Source organism: Perognathus longimembris, chromosome 7 (genome assembly GCF_023159225.1).
Source record: "Perognathus longimembris pacificus isolate PPM17 chromosome 7, ASM2315922v1, whole genome shotgun sequence".
NCBI classification, from domain to species: Eukaryota; Metazoa; Chordata; class Mammalia; order Rodentia; family Heteromyidae; genus Perognathus; species Perognathus longimembris.
This window is the reverse complement of record NC_063167.1, coordinates 34,440,176-34,454,514: the sequence shown is the minus strand read 5'-3', so window position 1 is coordinate 34,454,514 and position 14,339 is coordinate 34,440,176. Positions and strand designations below refer to the sequence as shown.

General features: G+C 41.8%; 1 protein-coding gene across 1 annotated transcript in view; it reads left to right on the top strand.

The window, feature by feature from the left end:
- Rab3b (RAB3B, member RAS oncogene family) overlaps positions 1-14,127 on the top strand; it is a 58,993-nt gene extending 44,866 nt beyond the window's left edge. The window contains exons 4-5 of the mRNA XM_048349914.1: positions 1,657-1,781; positions 13,866-14,127. Of these exons, the coding sequence (XP_048205871.1) occupies positions 1,657-1,781; positions 13,866-14,053 (313 nt within the window). The 3' untranslated portion in view covers positions 14,054-14,127. The remainder of the gene's footprint in view (positions 1-1,656; positions 1,782-13,865) is intronic.
- The last annotated feature ends 212 nt before the right edge of the window (positions 14,128-14,339 follow it).

Here is a 14,339-nt window from a genome sequence, read left to right as displayed (position 1 = left end):
TTGCTTTTGTTTTGTCAGTTGTGGGGCTTTTTTTTTTTTTGGTCACTCTGGGCCTTGATGTTGTCATTTCAGCTCAAGACTACCACTTTACTACTTGGGCCACAGCGCCCCATCTGGTTTTCTGGTAGTTACTTGGAGAGAAGACTCTCATGGACGTTCTTGCCTGGGGTTGGCTTTGCACCAACACCCTCAGTTCTCAGCCCCCTGAGTAGCTAGGATGATAGGCATGAGCCACCAGCACTGGGCTAGAAGGTAGTTTTTGAAGTTAATAATAATCCTATATGAAGGAAACAACTGTTGGTATTTTAGTTTCTATAAGGAATCATGGTCTGAAGGCCTCAGTGGATGTTTATGAGTCACAGAGGAGGAAGTAGAGACCAGTGGGGCTTCAGGAATCCTGAGGAGGCATCTACAAGGAATTATGGGAACAGCACTAGGCCTTGGAGGATAAAGTAGTTGTGAGGCAGGGATTTCCAGTATGGGCAAAGGCACAGCCATAGAAGAGCATTATGAGGGATGAGTGAAAAAAAATTAGGAAACTGGGAGAAAGTAAAGGAAGGGATGACATTGTCCAAAAAAAAAAAAAAAAAGAAGAAAGAAAGGATACATACTCATTACCTGACTTATGAAATGGTAGCCTGTCTGTACAACACCTTAATAACAAGAAAATTATTTCTAGAAAAGAAAAAAAAAGGCTTATGGAGCAAGATGAAGCTTGATGAGGCTGGAAAGACAGGATATGAATATACTTTGTCATATGGGTAGTCAGAGTCCAGAGAAGACTTTTTCTGTTTTGTTTTGTTTTGTTTTTTGCCAGTCCTGGACCTTGAACCCAGGGCCTAAGCACTGTCCCTGGCTTCTTTTTGCTCAAGGCTAGCACTCTACCACTTGAGCCACAGCACCACTTCTGGCTTTTTCTATATATGTGGTGCTGAGGAATCAAACCATAGGCTTCAGGTATGCGAGGCACGCACTCTAGCACTAGGCCACATTCCCAGCTCCAGAGAAGACTTTTTTACATCATGGTCAGATACATACATTGGAAAGAGCCCTCTACTCAGTGAGGAGATCTTCAGACATAAATCGCCAAAGAAGTGGGTGAAATTTTTTGCAGTGACAGTTCAAGGGCCAGCATGTGTGACAGCCAGTGAGTGCAAGTGTGTATATATATGACAATCCCTTAGCTGAATTAATTGGCAATAACTTGGGTATTGCTAGACTTGGGGAAGAGATTGTTTCTTTAAATTTTCAAGTTTCTTCTCTCTGACACAGGAGGGTATATATATTAGTTAGTGTGAGCTATTATAACAAGAATACCATATCCTGGATTGATTATATGACTGACATTGATTTCTCACAGTTCTGGAGGCTGAGAAGTCTGAGCTCAGGTCACCAGCAGAATCAGTGTTTGAGGACAGCTGCTTTCTTGTTCTGTTATTATTTGGTGAGGAGATAGATAAATAGATAGAGTTTTAGTCTCCTCTTCTTAGAAGGATGCTAGTGCCTCTATCCTCATGACATAGTCACCTCTGAAAAGTTCTATCTTCAAATGACTTCATATTGGGATTTAGGCTTCAACATACGCAGTTGGTCAGGAGGACATGACATTCAGTACATAGCAGCATGATTAACACACTTATCTCTGTCTCTTCTTAGGGCTACTCAGATCAAGACCTACTCCTGGGACAATGCTCAGGTTATTCTGGTGGGGAACAAGTGTGATATGGAGGAAGAGAGGGTTGTCCCCACTGAGAAGGGCCGACTCCTTGCAGAGCAGCTGGGTATGTGAATAACACGTCTGCATGTGCACATGGAAGTGGAATGAGTGGGTGTTTTTGTATTTGTGACATTGGACATATTGTGATTGTGTGTTATTTACTCATATACTCAATGTGTGTTGTTTTATGTTTGTATGATGTGTCTGTAGTCTTATACTTGTGACTTTAGGTACTTCATTTATGATAGTTATGTATTTTGTTATATTGAATGTATCTATAAATGTTAAACTTATGAACACCATTTTTTTCTATCAGTTCCTTCTACAAAGTGGGAGGTATCTTATTTTAAAATAACTGAGTATAGGGGATCAGGTGTGGTGGCACACACCTATAATCTCAACTATTTAGTAGGAAGAGGGAGTAGAAGGATTATTTTCTTAATCTGGCTCTGGAAAAAAGTACAAGTCTCTATTTGAAAATTAAGATAAGGTAAAAAAAAAAAAAAAGGGTTAAAAGTGTGGCTCAACTGGTAGAATAGTGGCCAAACAAGCATGAGGCACTAAGTTTAAACCCCAGTACTACCAAAAAATAAGTAAATTTAAAACATCATCATAGTACAACAATTAAAAAATGAGAAAATTTTAATGAAAGAAAGTTTGACACCTTCAAGGGTTAGACTAAAATACTACCTTTTAGTGCTTTTTTGTGTGTGTCTGCCAGTACTGAGACTTGAACTCTGGGCCTGGGTATTGTTCCTGAGCTTTTTTGCTCAAGGCTAGCCCTCTACCACTTGAGCCACAACTTCATGTGTGGGTTTTTGGTGGTTAATTGGAGATAAGTCTCATGAACTTTCTTGAGTGGGCTTGCTTCTAATCAAGATCCTCAGAGCTCAGCTTCCCGAGTAACTAGGATTACAGGCATGAGCCACTAGCACATAATTGAAGTGAGATTAATTCTTAGTTCAGGAATTAAGGAGGCCCTTGAAGAAGGCCTTAATAAATTGGTCAGAGTTGGGTAACACATCTTGTCCTATACAACTTCCTGTATGGCTTATCAGCTCATCAACTGGCTTTTTGTCTTTTCTTTTTTGGTACTGGGGACCTAACCCAGGACGTTGCACTTGCTAGGCAAGCGCTTTGCCACTGAACTACATCCCAGCCCTCTATGGCTTATCAGAACCTACCTATTTGCACAATTATCTCTCTTTGTAGTCCCTAAGAACAGAGAATATGTCTGATTTGTTTCATCCCAAGCTTTTAGCACTGGGTAGAAGATACTTTATACATTAATACTTTTTACATACTCATTGCAAAATATTTATTGCACATATACTCTGAGATAGGGTATGTTTTAGCACTTAGGATGTAATTAACGGTGAACAGTAATCCTTACTGTCATGGAAGTAATAAAGCAGGAGACATAAAGCAAATAATATAATAAATAAAAAATGTACAAATGGGTTAATAATGTGCTATGTGAATTATATTTCAATCAAGCTGTTAATTGTAATATATTCTGTTTAAGAATTGTTATTTTGATAAAATACTAAATCAAACTAGCTTTTCTTTTAAAAATAGCATTTATTAACTGGGATGTCTACTAGTTCTAGGATTCAATGTACATTTATCAGCTTGACATATTCCCAAGGCCTTCTTCTATAAGCAGATTCTGCCACCCATGTAAGACAGTCTATGACTGCTCTAGATTCATAGTTCCTGCACTATGAGAAAAGACCTATTTCCCTGACCACTGTATTTCAATCTCAGAGAAGACTATGATTGATCATTTGTGATTCACATGCCCATCTTAGTGGCTGGAAGATACAAATATTATAATTTAGAATCCATAATAACCCTTTAAACTAGCATTTTCCAGAAGGAAAAAATAGTGGGCAGATATTCACTACATGTGCCATGAAGAGCATGAAGGAAAGTTGAGAGTGAGCATCTTCAGAAAGAAGTAACACTTAAGCTGAGAAGTAAAGGGTGAGAAAAAGTTACCCAGGCATAGGGTAAGAGTTGGGGGAGAGGAGTTTTTCACATTGAGAGTTGATGGAATAATGTAGTTTAGAGCTTGTCACATTTATGAGCTTGAAAGAAGGCCAAGCCAGGGCTGGGACTATGGCCTAGTGGCAAGAGTGCTTGCCTCCTATACATGAGGCCCTGGGTTCGATTCCCCAGCACCACATATATAGAAAAGGCCAGAGGTGGCGCTGTGGCTCAAGTGGCAGAGTGCTAGCCTTGAGCAAAAAGAAGCCAGGGACAGTGCTCAGGCCCTGAGTTCATGGCCCAGGACTGGCCTAAATAAATAAATAAATAAATAAGAAAAAAAAAAAGAAGGCCAAGCCACAAGGACTAAATAACCAAGAGGAGGTAGGCAAGAGCTGAATCATGTATAATTCTGCACACTACATGAAGAATTTTTCAAGGACACAATCAGATCTGGGAAGTGTAAGGAAGGAAGTTCAGCCTTCCTTACTCCACACCAGTGCCTGTCCTTCTGCTACACCGAGTAATGTTTCCGTGGTCTGCTTGCCAGTTCAGTAGCATCTTTCTCTGCTTTATGGTGTTCTTCCTAAGGACTCCCTTTCTTTCGTTTTGTTTTGTTTTTGTCCAGTCCTGGGGCTTGGACTCAGGGGCTGAGCACTGTCCCTGACTTCTTTTTTCCCAAGGCTAGTACTCTACCTTTTGAATCATAGCACCACTTCTGGCTTTTTCTGTTTATGTAGTGCTGAGGAATTGAACCCAGGCCTTCATGCATGGTAGGCAAGCACTCTACCGCTAAGACACATTCTTAGCCCAGGATTCCCTTTCTTTTAGGTTTTCTAAGCTCACTCAGACAAGAATTCTGACATTGTCAGCAACAACTACTTGTTAAAGTGATGAAAATCCTCAGGTAAGGTCTTAAAATTGCTGAGGCACTGGGCTTGCCTCATATACTTGAAGCCCTGTGTTCGATTCCCCAGCACCACATATACAGAAAATGGCCAGAAGTGGCGCTGTGACTCAAGTGGCAGAGTGCTAGCCTTGAGCCAAGCCAGGGACAGTGCTCAGGCCCTGAGTCCAAGGCCCAGGACTGGCAAAATAAATAAATAAATAAATAAATAAATAAATAAATAAATAAATAAATAAATAAAAATCTTCAGAAGCATCTAGAAGTTTCAAGTACCCTTGTTTCAGAAAACATGATGGTTTGGGGTCTTTGCCTCCATGCCCCTCAGAAAAGGGCTTCTGTCCCTTCGTGATGTGTCTGGTCAGAACCTAGGGAGTCTAATAAAGAGGAAATGTGCTTCTGTATACAAGGGAAGGTGAGTGGTTTTGAAACACCATACCAGCATGGTGTAGTGGGAAAAATACTCCTAGACTAGGAATTAAGAGATTGGAGGTTTTATCCTGTGGCTGCCACTACAGTGGGCATCTTGTTTTCTATCTCTTGGTTTCAGTTTGCCTATCTGTAAAATAAGGAGGTTGCATTAGTTGAGTGGGAAGGTGTATTTAGATCTGTTCTACTCTGATTCCATTTCAGTTCACATAATTTATTTCAATTCACCTAATTCAGACCCCACAGACTCTTGTATTTTGTTTTGCTTATTTTAAGTGCTTAATAAATGAGGTTGAGATAAACTGTAGAACTATAGAAACCTTGCATCATTGAGCCTAAGGGCAAAGAAACAAAGACCTCACTGGCATTGATAGTAACTAACAATGACTTTAATACACAACAGTGCTACATAACATTTCTCTTTGCCTTTCTCATGTTCTCCTAGCTGGTGATAGTAGCTCAGCTTCTGTAGCCCTGTTATCATCAATGCAATAAATCAGTGCTTCTGCTGATGAAGCTGAGTCCAGGCTACTCATGAGCTGTGGCAGACATTGTGTCTGTTTTTGCACTTTAAGATAATTTAACTTTTCTAAAGCTATGTAAGTAATTGGTGGCAAGCTCAGGTTTGCATTCAGAATCTTAATGTTCTCATTATATCATACAATAATATTTCCCCCCAAAGCGTGCCATAGTTTTTCTTCAGATTCTCACCCTCAGTGATATTGGTGAGATTGCTCTTGATTATATTGAATGCATCATCTGAATGAGTTTCCCACTAAAGAGTCATTCTTGTTTACATTATAAGACAGTTTTAAGTCTTGTGTCTTTTTACTCTGGGAACCAGAATAAAATATGAGTTAAAGTGTAGTTTTAAAGCTTTCTTGGGATTGGAAAGCTTCACTTTTAACCAAAGCAAGTCACATAACCCGAGGTTGAAAGAGTGGGACATCTAGTCTCTCCTCCCATAGGAGGCACTGCAAGCCAGTTGGCAATAGATGGAGATGTAAAAGTCCCTTAAAGGGAGGGCAATGAGTAATCGGGCTCATGCCTGTAATACAAGCTATTCAGAAAGCTGAGATCTGAGGATCACAGCTCAAAGCCAGCCTAGGCAGGAAAGTCTGTGAGAAAAAGCTGGAAGTGGTACTGTGGCTCAAGTGGTAGAGTACTAGCCATGAGCACAGAGAGCCTCAGGGACAGACAGAGCCCAGGCTCTGAGTTCAAGCCCCCAGGACTGCCAAAAAACATTCTTTTTGACCAAGGAAACAAAATTTTAAGGAAAAAAACTAAAATTTTCTTGAGTAGATGGCTGTGTCAGTCCTTAGCCTTCTTCATATGTCTCCTTTATTCTTCATCCTTCTGCAAATCTCCCACTTACCCTCCTATCCCAAAGAGGGGATTGACTTTTGCAGATGGTTTTCCAAACTCTTGTGACTGTGGTTTCTGCTTGAGTTTAGCCAAGGGGCAAATGGTTGAAGATGAAGGAAAGGGAGAATCCTGGACATCCTCCTCCCCACATTCTGGCTGACTACTTGAGTGAGGGCTACTCCTTTTATTTATTTTTTTTGAAGCAAAATAACATTCTTATTTTTATTTATTTATTTATTTTTGGCCAGTCCTGGGCCTTGGACTCAGGGCCTGAGCACTGTCCCTGGCTTCTTCCCGCTCAAGGCTAGCACTCTGCCACTTGAGCCACAGCGCCACTTCTGGCCGTTTTCTGTATATGTGGTGCTGGGGAATCGAACCTAGGGCCTCGTGTATCCAAGGCAGGCACTCTTGCCACTAGGCTATATCCCCAGCCCAAAATAACATTCTTAATGTAGGCTTAAAATGAAATCTACAAAGATGAAAATTAGATATTTATTAACACATTATATTGTCAAAGATACTAACTTCTTCCACAAATTAAATCAAGAAATAGATTCGGGGGGGGGGTACTCCTCTTATTTGACTTCATGCTCCCCCAGTTCCAGCACCCTTTGCCTCTAGTAATGCTAGTTTCTCCTAATGATAAATCTCTGGTTTCCTCTATTTTGTCTGGCTTTTCAATTCTTCTATCACTTATATAACCAATCTGATATAAATGCTAAGAGTAGTTTCCATTTTCTTGGTTAGAATTTGAGTGAATTATGCAAAGTACCACTGGAGTACCGGGGGTGGGGTGGGTGAGGTACATTATATGTTCTGAGTTGGGGAGATTGAGTGGAGATGAGAAAGAGAGTGCTGTCTAGGATCATGGTTTACTCGGGGCGTGCGGTCCCAGCTCCCGAGTCTGGGCCGTGACCCTGGCTGGTCAGTATACTTTTTGCTTCCCCAACAAATCCATCTTTTTGCCTGAAAAAAATTCCATAGTTTAGTAATAAATATGATTGGGTATAGGAGCTAGAGAGGAATAGCATGAGCAAAAGCACAAAATGACAACATATTGATGTTTCTGGAACATAGTGTGAGCCAGGCATAGTATGAGACAAAAATATGAAGCTGGAGAAGTAAACAGAGTCCAGAGTCCAGAGTCCACAGTATTGCTGTGGCTTAGGTGTGGCTTGAGTGTCTCTGGGGGCTCATGGTGGTTGAAAGGTTTGTCTCAGGGTGATAATATTGGGAGGTAATGGAACCTTAAAGAGGTAGAGCCTAGGGCTGGAGATTATGCTTCTATGGTAGATCCTGCCTGATAAAGCTCTGAGTTCAAGTTCAGTCCCCAATACCAAAAATAAATAAGTAATAAGATAAAAGAGGTAGACCCTAGTGAGGTGGCCTTAGATTCATTGGAGAATGCTATTCTGAACTTAATTCTTGGGATGTCCTTTGAGTCTTCTTAAGATGGTTGTTATAAAAATAGCAACTCTGTCCCCACCAAGCTTTCTCTGTTTCTTGATTCAAGATGTAATCTTGCTCTTGCCATTGCTACTGGCCATGAGATGATAAGGCTAAGGGGCAGCCTTCACCACAGTGTTATGCTGTATGCTCTACACTTTGAACCTCCTGACCTGTGAACCAAATAAACCTGTTTTCTTTATCATTAGTTTGTGTTGTGTATTTTGTTATAGGATTCAAAAGCTACTAATACAAGGGTTTTTCAGGGTTTTTTGGTTTTTTGTTTTATTTATTTATTTATTTATTTATTTATTTTGGCCAGTCCTGGGGCTTGGACTCAGGGCCTGAGCACTGTCCCTGGCTTCTTTTTGCTCAAGGCTAGCACTCTGCCACTTGAGTCACAGCGCCACTTCTGGCTATTTTCTATATATGTGGTGCTGGGGAATTGAACCCAGGGTCTCAGGTATACGGGGCAAGCACTCTTGCCACTAGGCCATATCCCCAGCCCCATCCTTCAGGGTTTTCTTGGGGCAGTACTGAATTCAGGGTTTTATACTTGCAAGGCAAGTGTTCTACCACTTGAGCCACAGCTCCAGCCCCTACTTTCAGTTCTTTTGTAAAAATTTAATTGTCAAGGTGATGTACAGAGGAGTTAAAGTTCCATACATAAGGTAGTGAGTACATTTCTTGTCCAACTTGTTACCCCCTCCCTCATTTTCCCCACTTTCAGTTCTAATGACATAAACTCAAGTCAAAATAGTTCAAGCTGTAAGGAAGGGCATAGCTGAAACAAAATGGATCGGGAGGTTCCTGGAGAGTAGATGGTTTAGAAACAGGCTACAGGGTTGGGCAGATTGTTCACATGATACTCAGAGTACCTTAGAATGAGAATAAACCTAGGGTAGAAAGTTGTCAGTGACCAGAGCGGTATGAGTTGAAGATTGATACACGATGGAGTTGTTAAAGTAGGATGGCAAAGGCTGTAATGATAGTGGAGAAGTAAGCTTAACTGGTTGAAAGTTTCCAAATAGAATCTGAAATCAAGTTCAGAAGCAGGCAGTGAGGACACAGCCTGTAGATCAGTAGCAGCTGCCTTTAGGCAGAATAGGTAAATGATCATTTTGGAGAATGAAGGAACATCTTAGCTTAAGTTAAGAACTGGGCTCCATCCACTAATGACAGCAGAAATCCCATTGTTCTGAAGCCAATTAGGAAGAAGGGACAGGTGGGGGATGGCTACTCTGCTTAATTGGTTGTCATCTCCCTGGCCTCATGCCTGAGCTCCTTATTAATGAACCTGAGAGAAAGGTTACCACCTGGGCTTACTAATGAAGGGCTGTCCAGTCGTCTGACAGTAATTGGGTGAAGGTACATTCAGGGGTTATTCTAAGCAAAAGAGATCTCTGAGTTGATTAGACTCATGAGCTAGTAACTTGATTCAGAGTTTTCATACTTGGGGTGCCTTTGGGAGGATATAGATTTCTCTTTGGGATAATTTTTGAGCTCTCCAGGTTTGGTCCCCTACTAACTCATCTGTGGTAAATGGATTTCTTTTCACTCTGGATTTTCTTTTCTGGATTTTCTTTTCTGGATTTTCTAACTGCTATGGTCCTTCTAGCATAATACCAAAGCTGTCCCCATCAGGTGTGCTACCCATGCATTTGTTCAAACATACACTCACAGTCACATGTCTGTGTCTTGTATGTGCATAAGAACTGCTTCTTCAAGGAACCCTTTCTGACCATTGGTAGGTGCATTTTCTATGCCTTGTCAATCCTTAGCTTCCTATTGTTTCAGCACTTGTCACGCTAATGTTATCAATATGTCTAAGAGACTCAAATGTCATTGTCTGCCATGCCTAAGCTGAACTTTCATAACTTCTCACTGTCTTCATCCCAACCATGTCCTCTACCTCCTTCATTCAACCATCATTCACCAACCACCTTCTCCTCAACTGGTGCCAGGTGTCAGGCCTAGACTCTGTTCAGGCAGCACCCAGTCAAAAAGACTCCTAGTATAGGGACTAACAAGTGCTATTGCAGAGAGAAGCCCAAAGGGAAATGAAGATCCATGTCAAAGAAAGTCCTTCAGAAGGTTGGGTGCTGGTGGCTCACTCCTGTAATTCTAACTACTCAGGAGGCTAAGATCTGAGGATCGAGGTTCAAGGTCAGCCCTGACAGGAAAGTCCATGAGACTCTTTATCTCCAGTAACTCCCAGAAAATCAGAAGTGACGCTGTGGCTCAATCTGGTAAGCACTAGCCTTGAGCAAAAAAGCTCTGTAACAGCGCCCAGGCCCTAAGTTCAAGCCCCATGACCAACAAAAAGAAGGAAAGAAAGTCCTTCAGAATGAGTAGTTAGTGAAAGAGTTTTGCTAAATTCAAACATCAAGAAGATGCTTCAGTTCTAATACCAAGAAGATGGTAGAACTAACTTCAGAAAGATGCTTTCTCCTATCATCTACTGCTACTCTCATCTCCTCCTGTATCCCTATAGGCTCTCTGGTTCCTCCAACTGGGCTACATTGTTATAGCCTGTTCCATTACTATTCCATTTGAGACAGACAAGGAAGCATAAGAGGTAGACATCTTGGTTTGTACCTCATCTCTGAGCCTTGATTTTCCTATCTGTAAGTCACACGCAATAGGCTCTGCCTTATCCTACCTCCCTCATAGAATTTTTTAAATCACATTTGTAAACTGTTAAGAACTATGTAGATATGCAAGATTGATAATCTTACTGAATCTTCACAACTAGATTTAGTCTCCCCAAGTCCTGGAGCAATGTTAATATTTAACAATAAAAAAACTTAGTTTATTCATACCAAATGATGAAGAAAAACTGAGTTTCCCAAAGGTGTTAGGAGATAATGGAGAGGCAAAGAAGTTGTGCATTTACTTTTCATTTCCACCCTATGAGACAGGTAATGTTCATTACATTCTACAGGATGAGGAAGTGGTGGAAAGTGAATAGGCAATACGCAAAGCTAGTAATTAAAAAAGACTATATTCAAATCCAGGTTGATTCCTACCTGTACGATGAATTCCCACCTGTATAATGTAGTACATCCTTCCCTCAGTACCAATTTCTGATTTGGATTTGTGCTCCTGGCTTTGGCCTGTATCTATTTCATCTAACTGATGGTTGATTATTTACTGTTTTACCTGTTTACCCTTTTGTAGGTGAGCAATATATTCCTCTATACTTACCATAAGCCAAAGACCAAGGAGTCAACTTTTGTGACATTCATTAAGGGAAAGCTATATACACCAAAGCAGGCTAGGTTTCTAAGGTTTGAGGATAATGAGCCACCAGCTGCCTCCTTCATCACATGCCTAGAATTAATGAGGACTTTTGCAGTTTGCCTTTCTCAGGTCAGGAAACAGGCCACAGGAGAGGCTGTCAGTTGGAGGTGGGCTGGCAGGAGCTGTGAGAATCTTCAAGCTGGGAAAGGCAGGGGAAGAAGAGTCTTGATTGTACCTGGGGCTTCAGGCCTCTCTAAATGATGAAATAATAGGGAGAAGAGTCCGTCTACTGTGTGGGAGACTGAGAAATAAAAGAGGGGGGTGGTAGAGTGAGAGAAACAAGATGAAAGTAGAACAGAAAAACCTGTTATGACTGGTGGCTTCTGTACAGCAATTTTTCTATTGTCTCACTCAATGCTCCCAACTGTGAAGATACTGTTATTCCTACTGACAAACGAGGAGTCTAAGAATCAGAGAGGTTAAGTAATTCGGACAGGTGCAATGTGGTGGTGCCAGTTCAGTCACTGGTAGTCAGATAAGAAGTAAATAGACTTGTCAAAGAAGAAAAGCGTATGATTAGAAGAAAGAGAAAGAGTTTAGCAGCAGGCCTGGTATGGACTTCAGACCTGAACATCCCAGGACCAAGCTTACTTCCCACTAATACAGCCACGTGACCTATGTGAGTTACACAGTCCCTCAGAGCTTTCATTTTTCTCCTTTGTAAATTGGAGATGAGAATATTTATGCAATAAGCTGTTTTAAGGATTAAGTAAGATGATATTGTAGATACTCAATTGATATTAAGGATCCCGAGGAGAAAGTGTAAGAAACCTAAGGGAAAATGAGAAAAGATAAATGGAAAATGAAAAAAGAGAGCCTTAGCCAGGCATTGGTGATTCATTCCTGAAATCCTAATTACTCAGGAGGCTGGGATCTGAGGAGTGTGGTTAGAAGCCTTCTGGGGCAGAAAGGTCCATGAGACTTATCTCCAATTAACCACCAAAAAGCTGGAAGTGGAACTGTGGCTCAAGTGCTAGAGTACTAGCCTTGAATACAAAAGCTCATGGACAATGCACAGACCCTGACTTCAAGCTCCAGAACAGGCACTTGTGAATACACACACACACACACACACACACACACACACACACACACACACACGAGGCTTTTGAAGAGAAATGAAGATTACACAGGAAGGAAGGGAGTGAAGGAAGAAGGGGCAGTAGGTAGTGGCAAGGACATGGTAGAGCAGTTTATACTTCCAAGGATGCTTCCAGGCTGTTGGAGATTTCTCAGCTGGGAAGCAACTTTGAATGAGAAAGGGTTTTGTGTCTTTGAGGACAACCAACTTGTTCACAGTGACATAAAGATCTGGAGAGATAAAATAGATTGTGGCATCCCTCAGGTGCCATCTATCTTGGTCATTTTGTTGGTTTTTTTTGGTGGGGAGAGAGAGGGGAAAGAAGATGTATGGGTTCATTTCAATGGACTTTAGGGATGACGAACCCCATTGAGTGGAGCGAGCCAGTGTCTTTGCATGTAGAAAGGTCAGGTAAGGCTCTGCTCATCTACTGTGACTCTTAAGGTACCTGTCTTCCAGAGCCCAGGCTAGACTGGCCAGGCTGGGGGTAAGAGTGAAGCAGGAGAAAGAGGAAAATCTCTTATCAAAAAGTCCACGTTGAGGCTGGGAATATGGCCTAGTGGCAAGAGTGCTTGCTTCCCATACATGAAGCCCTGAGTTCGATTCCCCAGCACCACATATATAGAAAACGGCCAGAAGTGGTGCTGTTGCTCAAGTGGCAGAGTGCTAGCCTTGAGCAAAGAGAAGCCAGGGACAGTGGTCAGGCCCTGAGTCCAAGGCCCAGGACTGGCAAAAAAAAAAAAAAAAAAGTCTACGTTGGGTATGTACCTTAGTGGTAGAGTGCTTGTCTAGCAGGCACAGGGCCCTGGGTTCCATCCTCAGCTCAAGTAACAAATAACCCCAAATCTAGGTTTCCCATACCAGTGCTTTTACTTATTTCAGGCAAGCCAGGTTTACTTCACTGAACTACAATGTCTGCATTAGAGAGGGTCTTACATGAAGAGAAATGATATTAGCAGATGTGCTAAATGCTTTGGAGAGTGCTGATATAGTCTGCACGCATATTTATATATATATATATATATATATATATATATATATATATTTTTTTTTTTTTTTTTTTGGCCAGTCCTGGGCCTTGGACTCAGGGCCTGAGCACTGTTCCTGGCTTCTTCCCGCTCAAGGCTAGCACTCTGCCACTTGAGCCACAGCGCCACTTCTGGCCGTTTTCTGTATATGTGGTGCTGGGGAATCGAACCTAGGGCCTCGTGTATCCGAAGCAGGCACTCTTGCCACTAGGCTATATCCCCAGCCCCATATTTATATATTTATTCTTCTTTGTAACAACCTAATGAACTCCTTCTTCCGGACATTCATTAACTTGCTCAGTACTTAAAATAACTCTAAGAAGCAGGTAAAGTTGTCCCTATTTACAAAATCAGGGAATTGATTTATAAAGAGAGCAGGATTGCTTAAGGTTAAAAAGCTGGGTAGTGGCAGAGCCAGAATCTTGTCTAGCTCTAAAACTGGGTCTTGGAAGCAGAATCCCCTATGCATAGAATTAAGTCTTCATGCTTCACTTCTGAGCCCTGGCTATATTCAGCCAGTGTGTTCTGCTGGGAGCACAGAACAAAGTTTTAGTTGAAAAAATGGGGGAAAAAATCTGTACCTGTCTCTCTGCTCTTCCCTAGGGTTTGACTTCTTTGAAGCCAGTGCCAAGGAGAACATCAGCGTGAGGCAAGCCTTTGAGCGCCTGGTAGATGCCATTTGTGATAAGATGTCTGATTCGCTGGACACAGACCCCTCTGTGCTGGGCACCGCCAAGAATACCCGTCTCTCAGACACTCCGCCACTGCTGCAGCAGAACTGCTCATGCTAGGCAAGGCCTACCCACTTAACCTCCCCTTGTTGTAGTCCCACATGCACTTTGCTTCTCGGTTACATACTGTCCACTCTCACCCAGAACAAGCTGAGCTGCTGCTGTTCTTTGCTGCTCCCTCCCCCCTCTCCCGGGGTTCCCTGCAGATAGCCCCAGTTACAGAGACACAGCACTAGAATAACAGCACAGGTCAGAGTGTGGGTGAAGACTTCTTTTACAAAAGAAAAGTCCATTTTATGAAGGAGACTCAGTACAGGGACTTGAATCTGTCTTTAAAACTGAGATT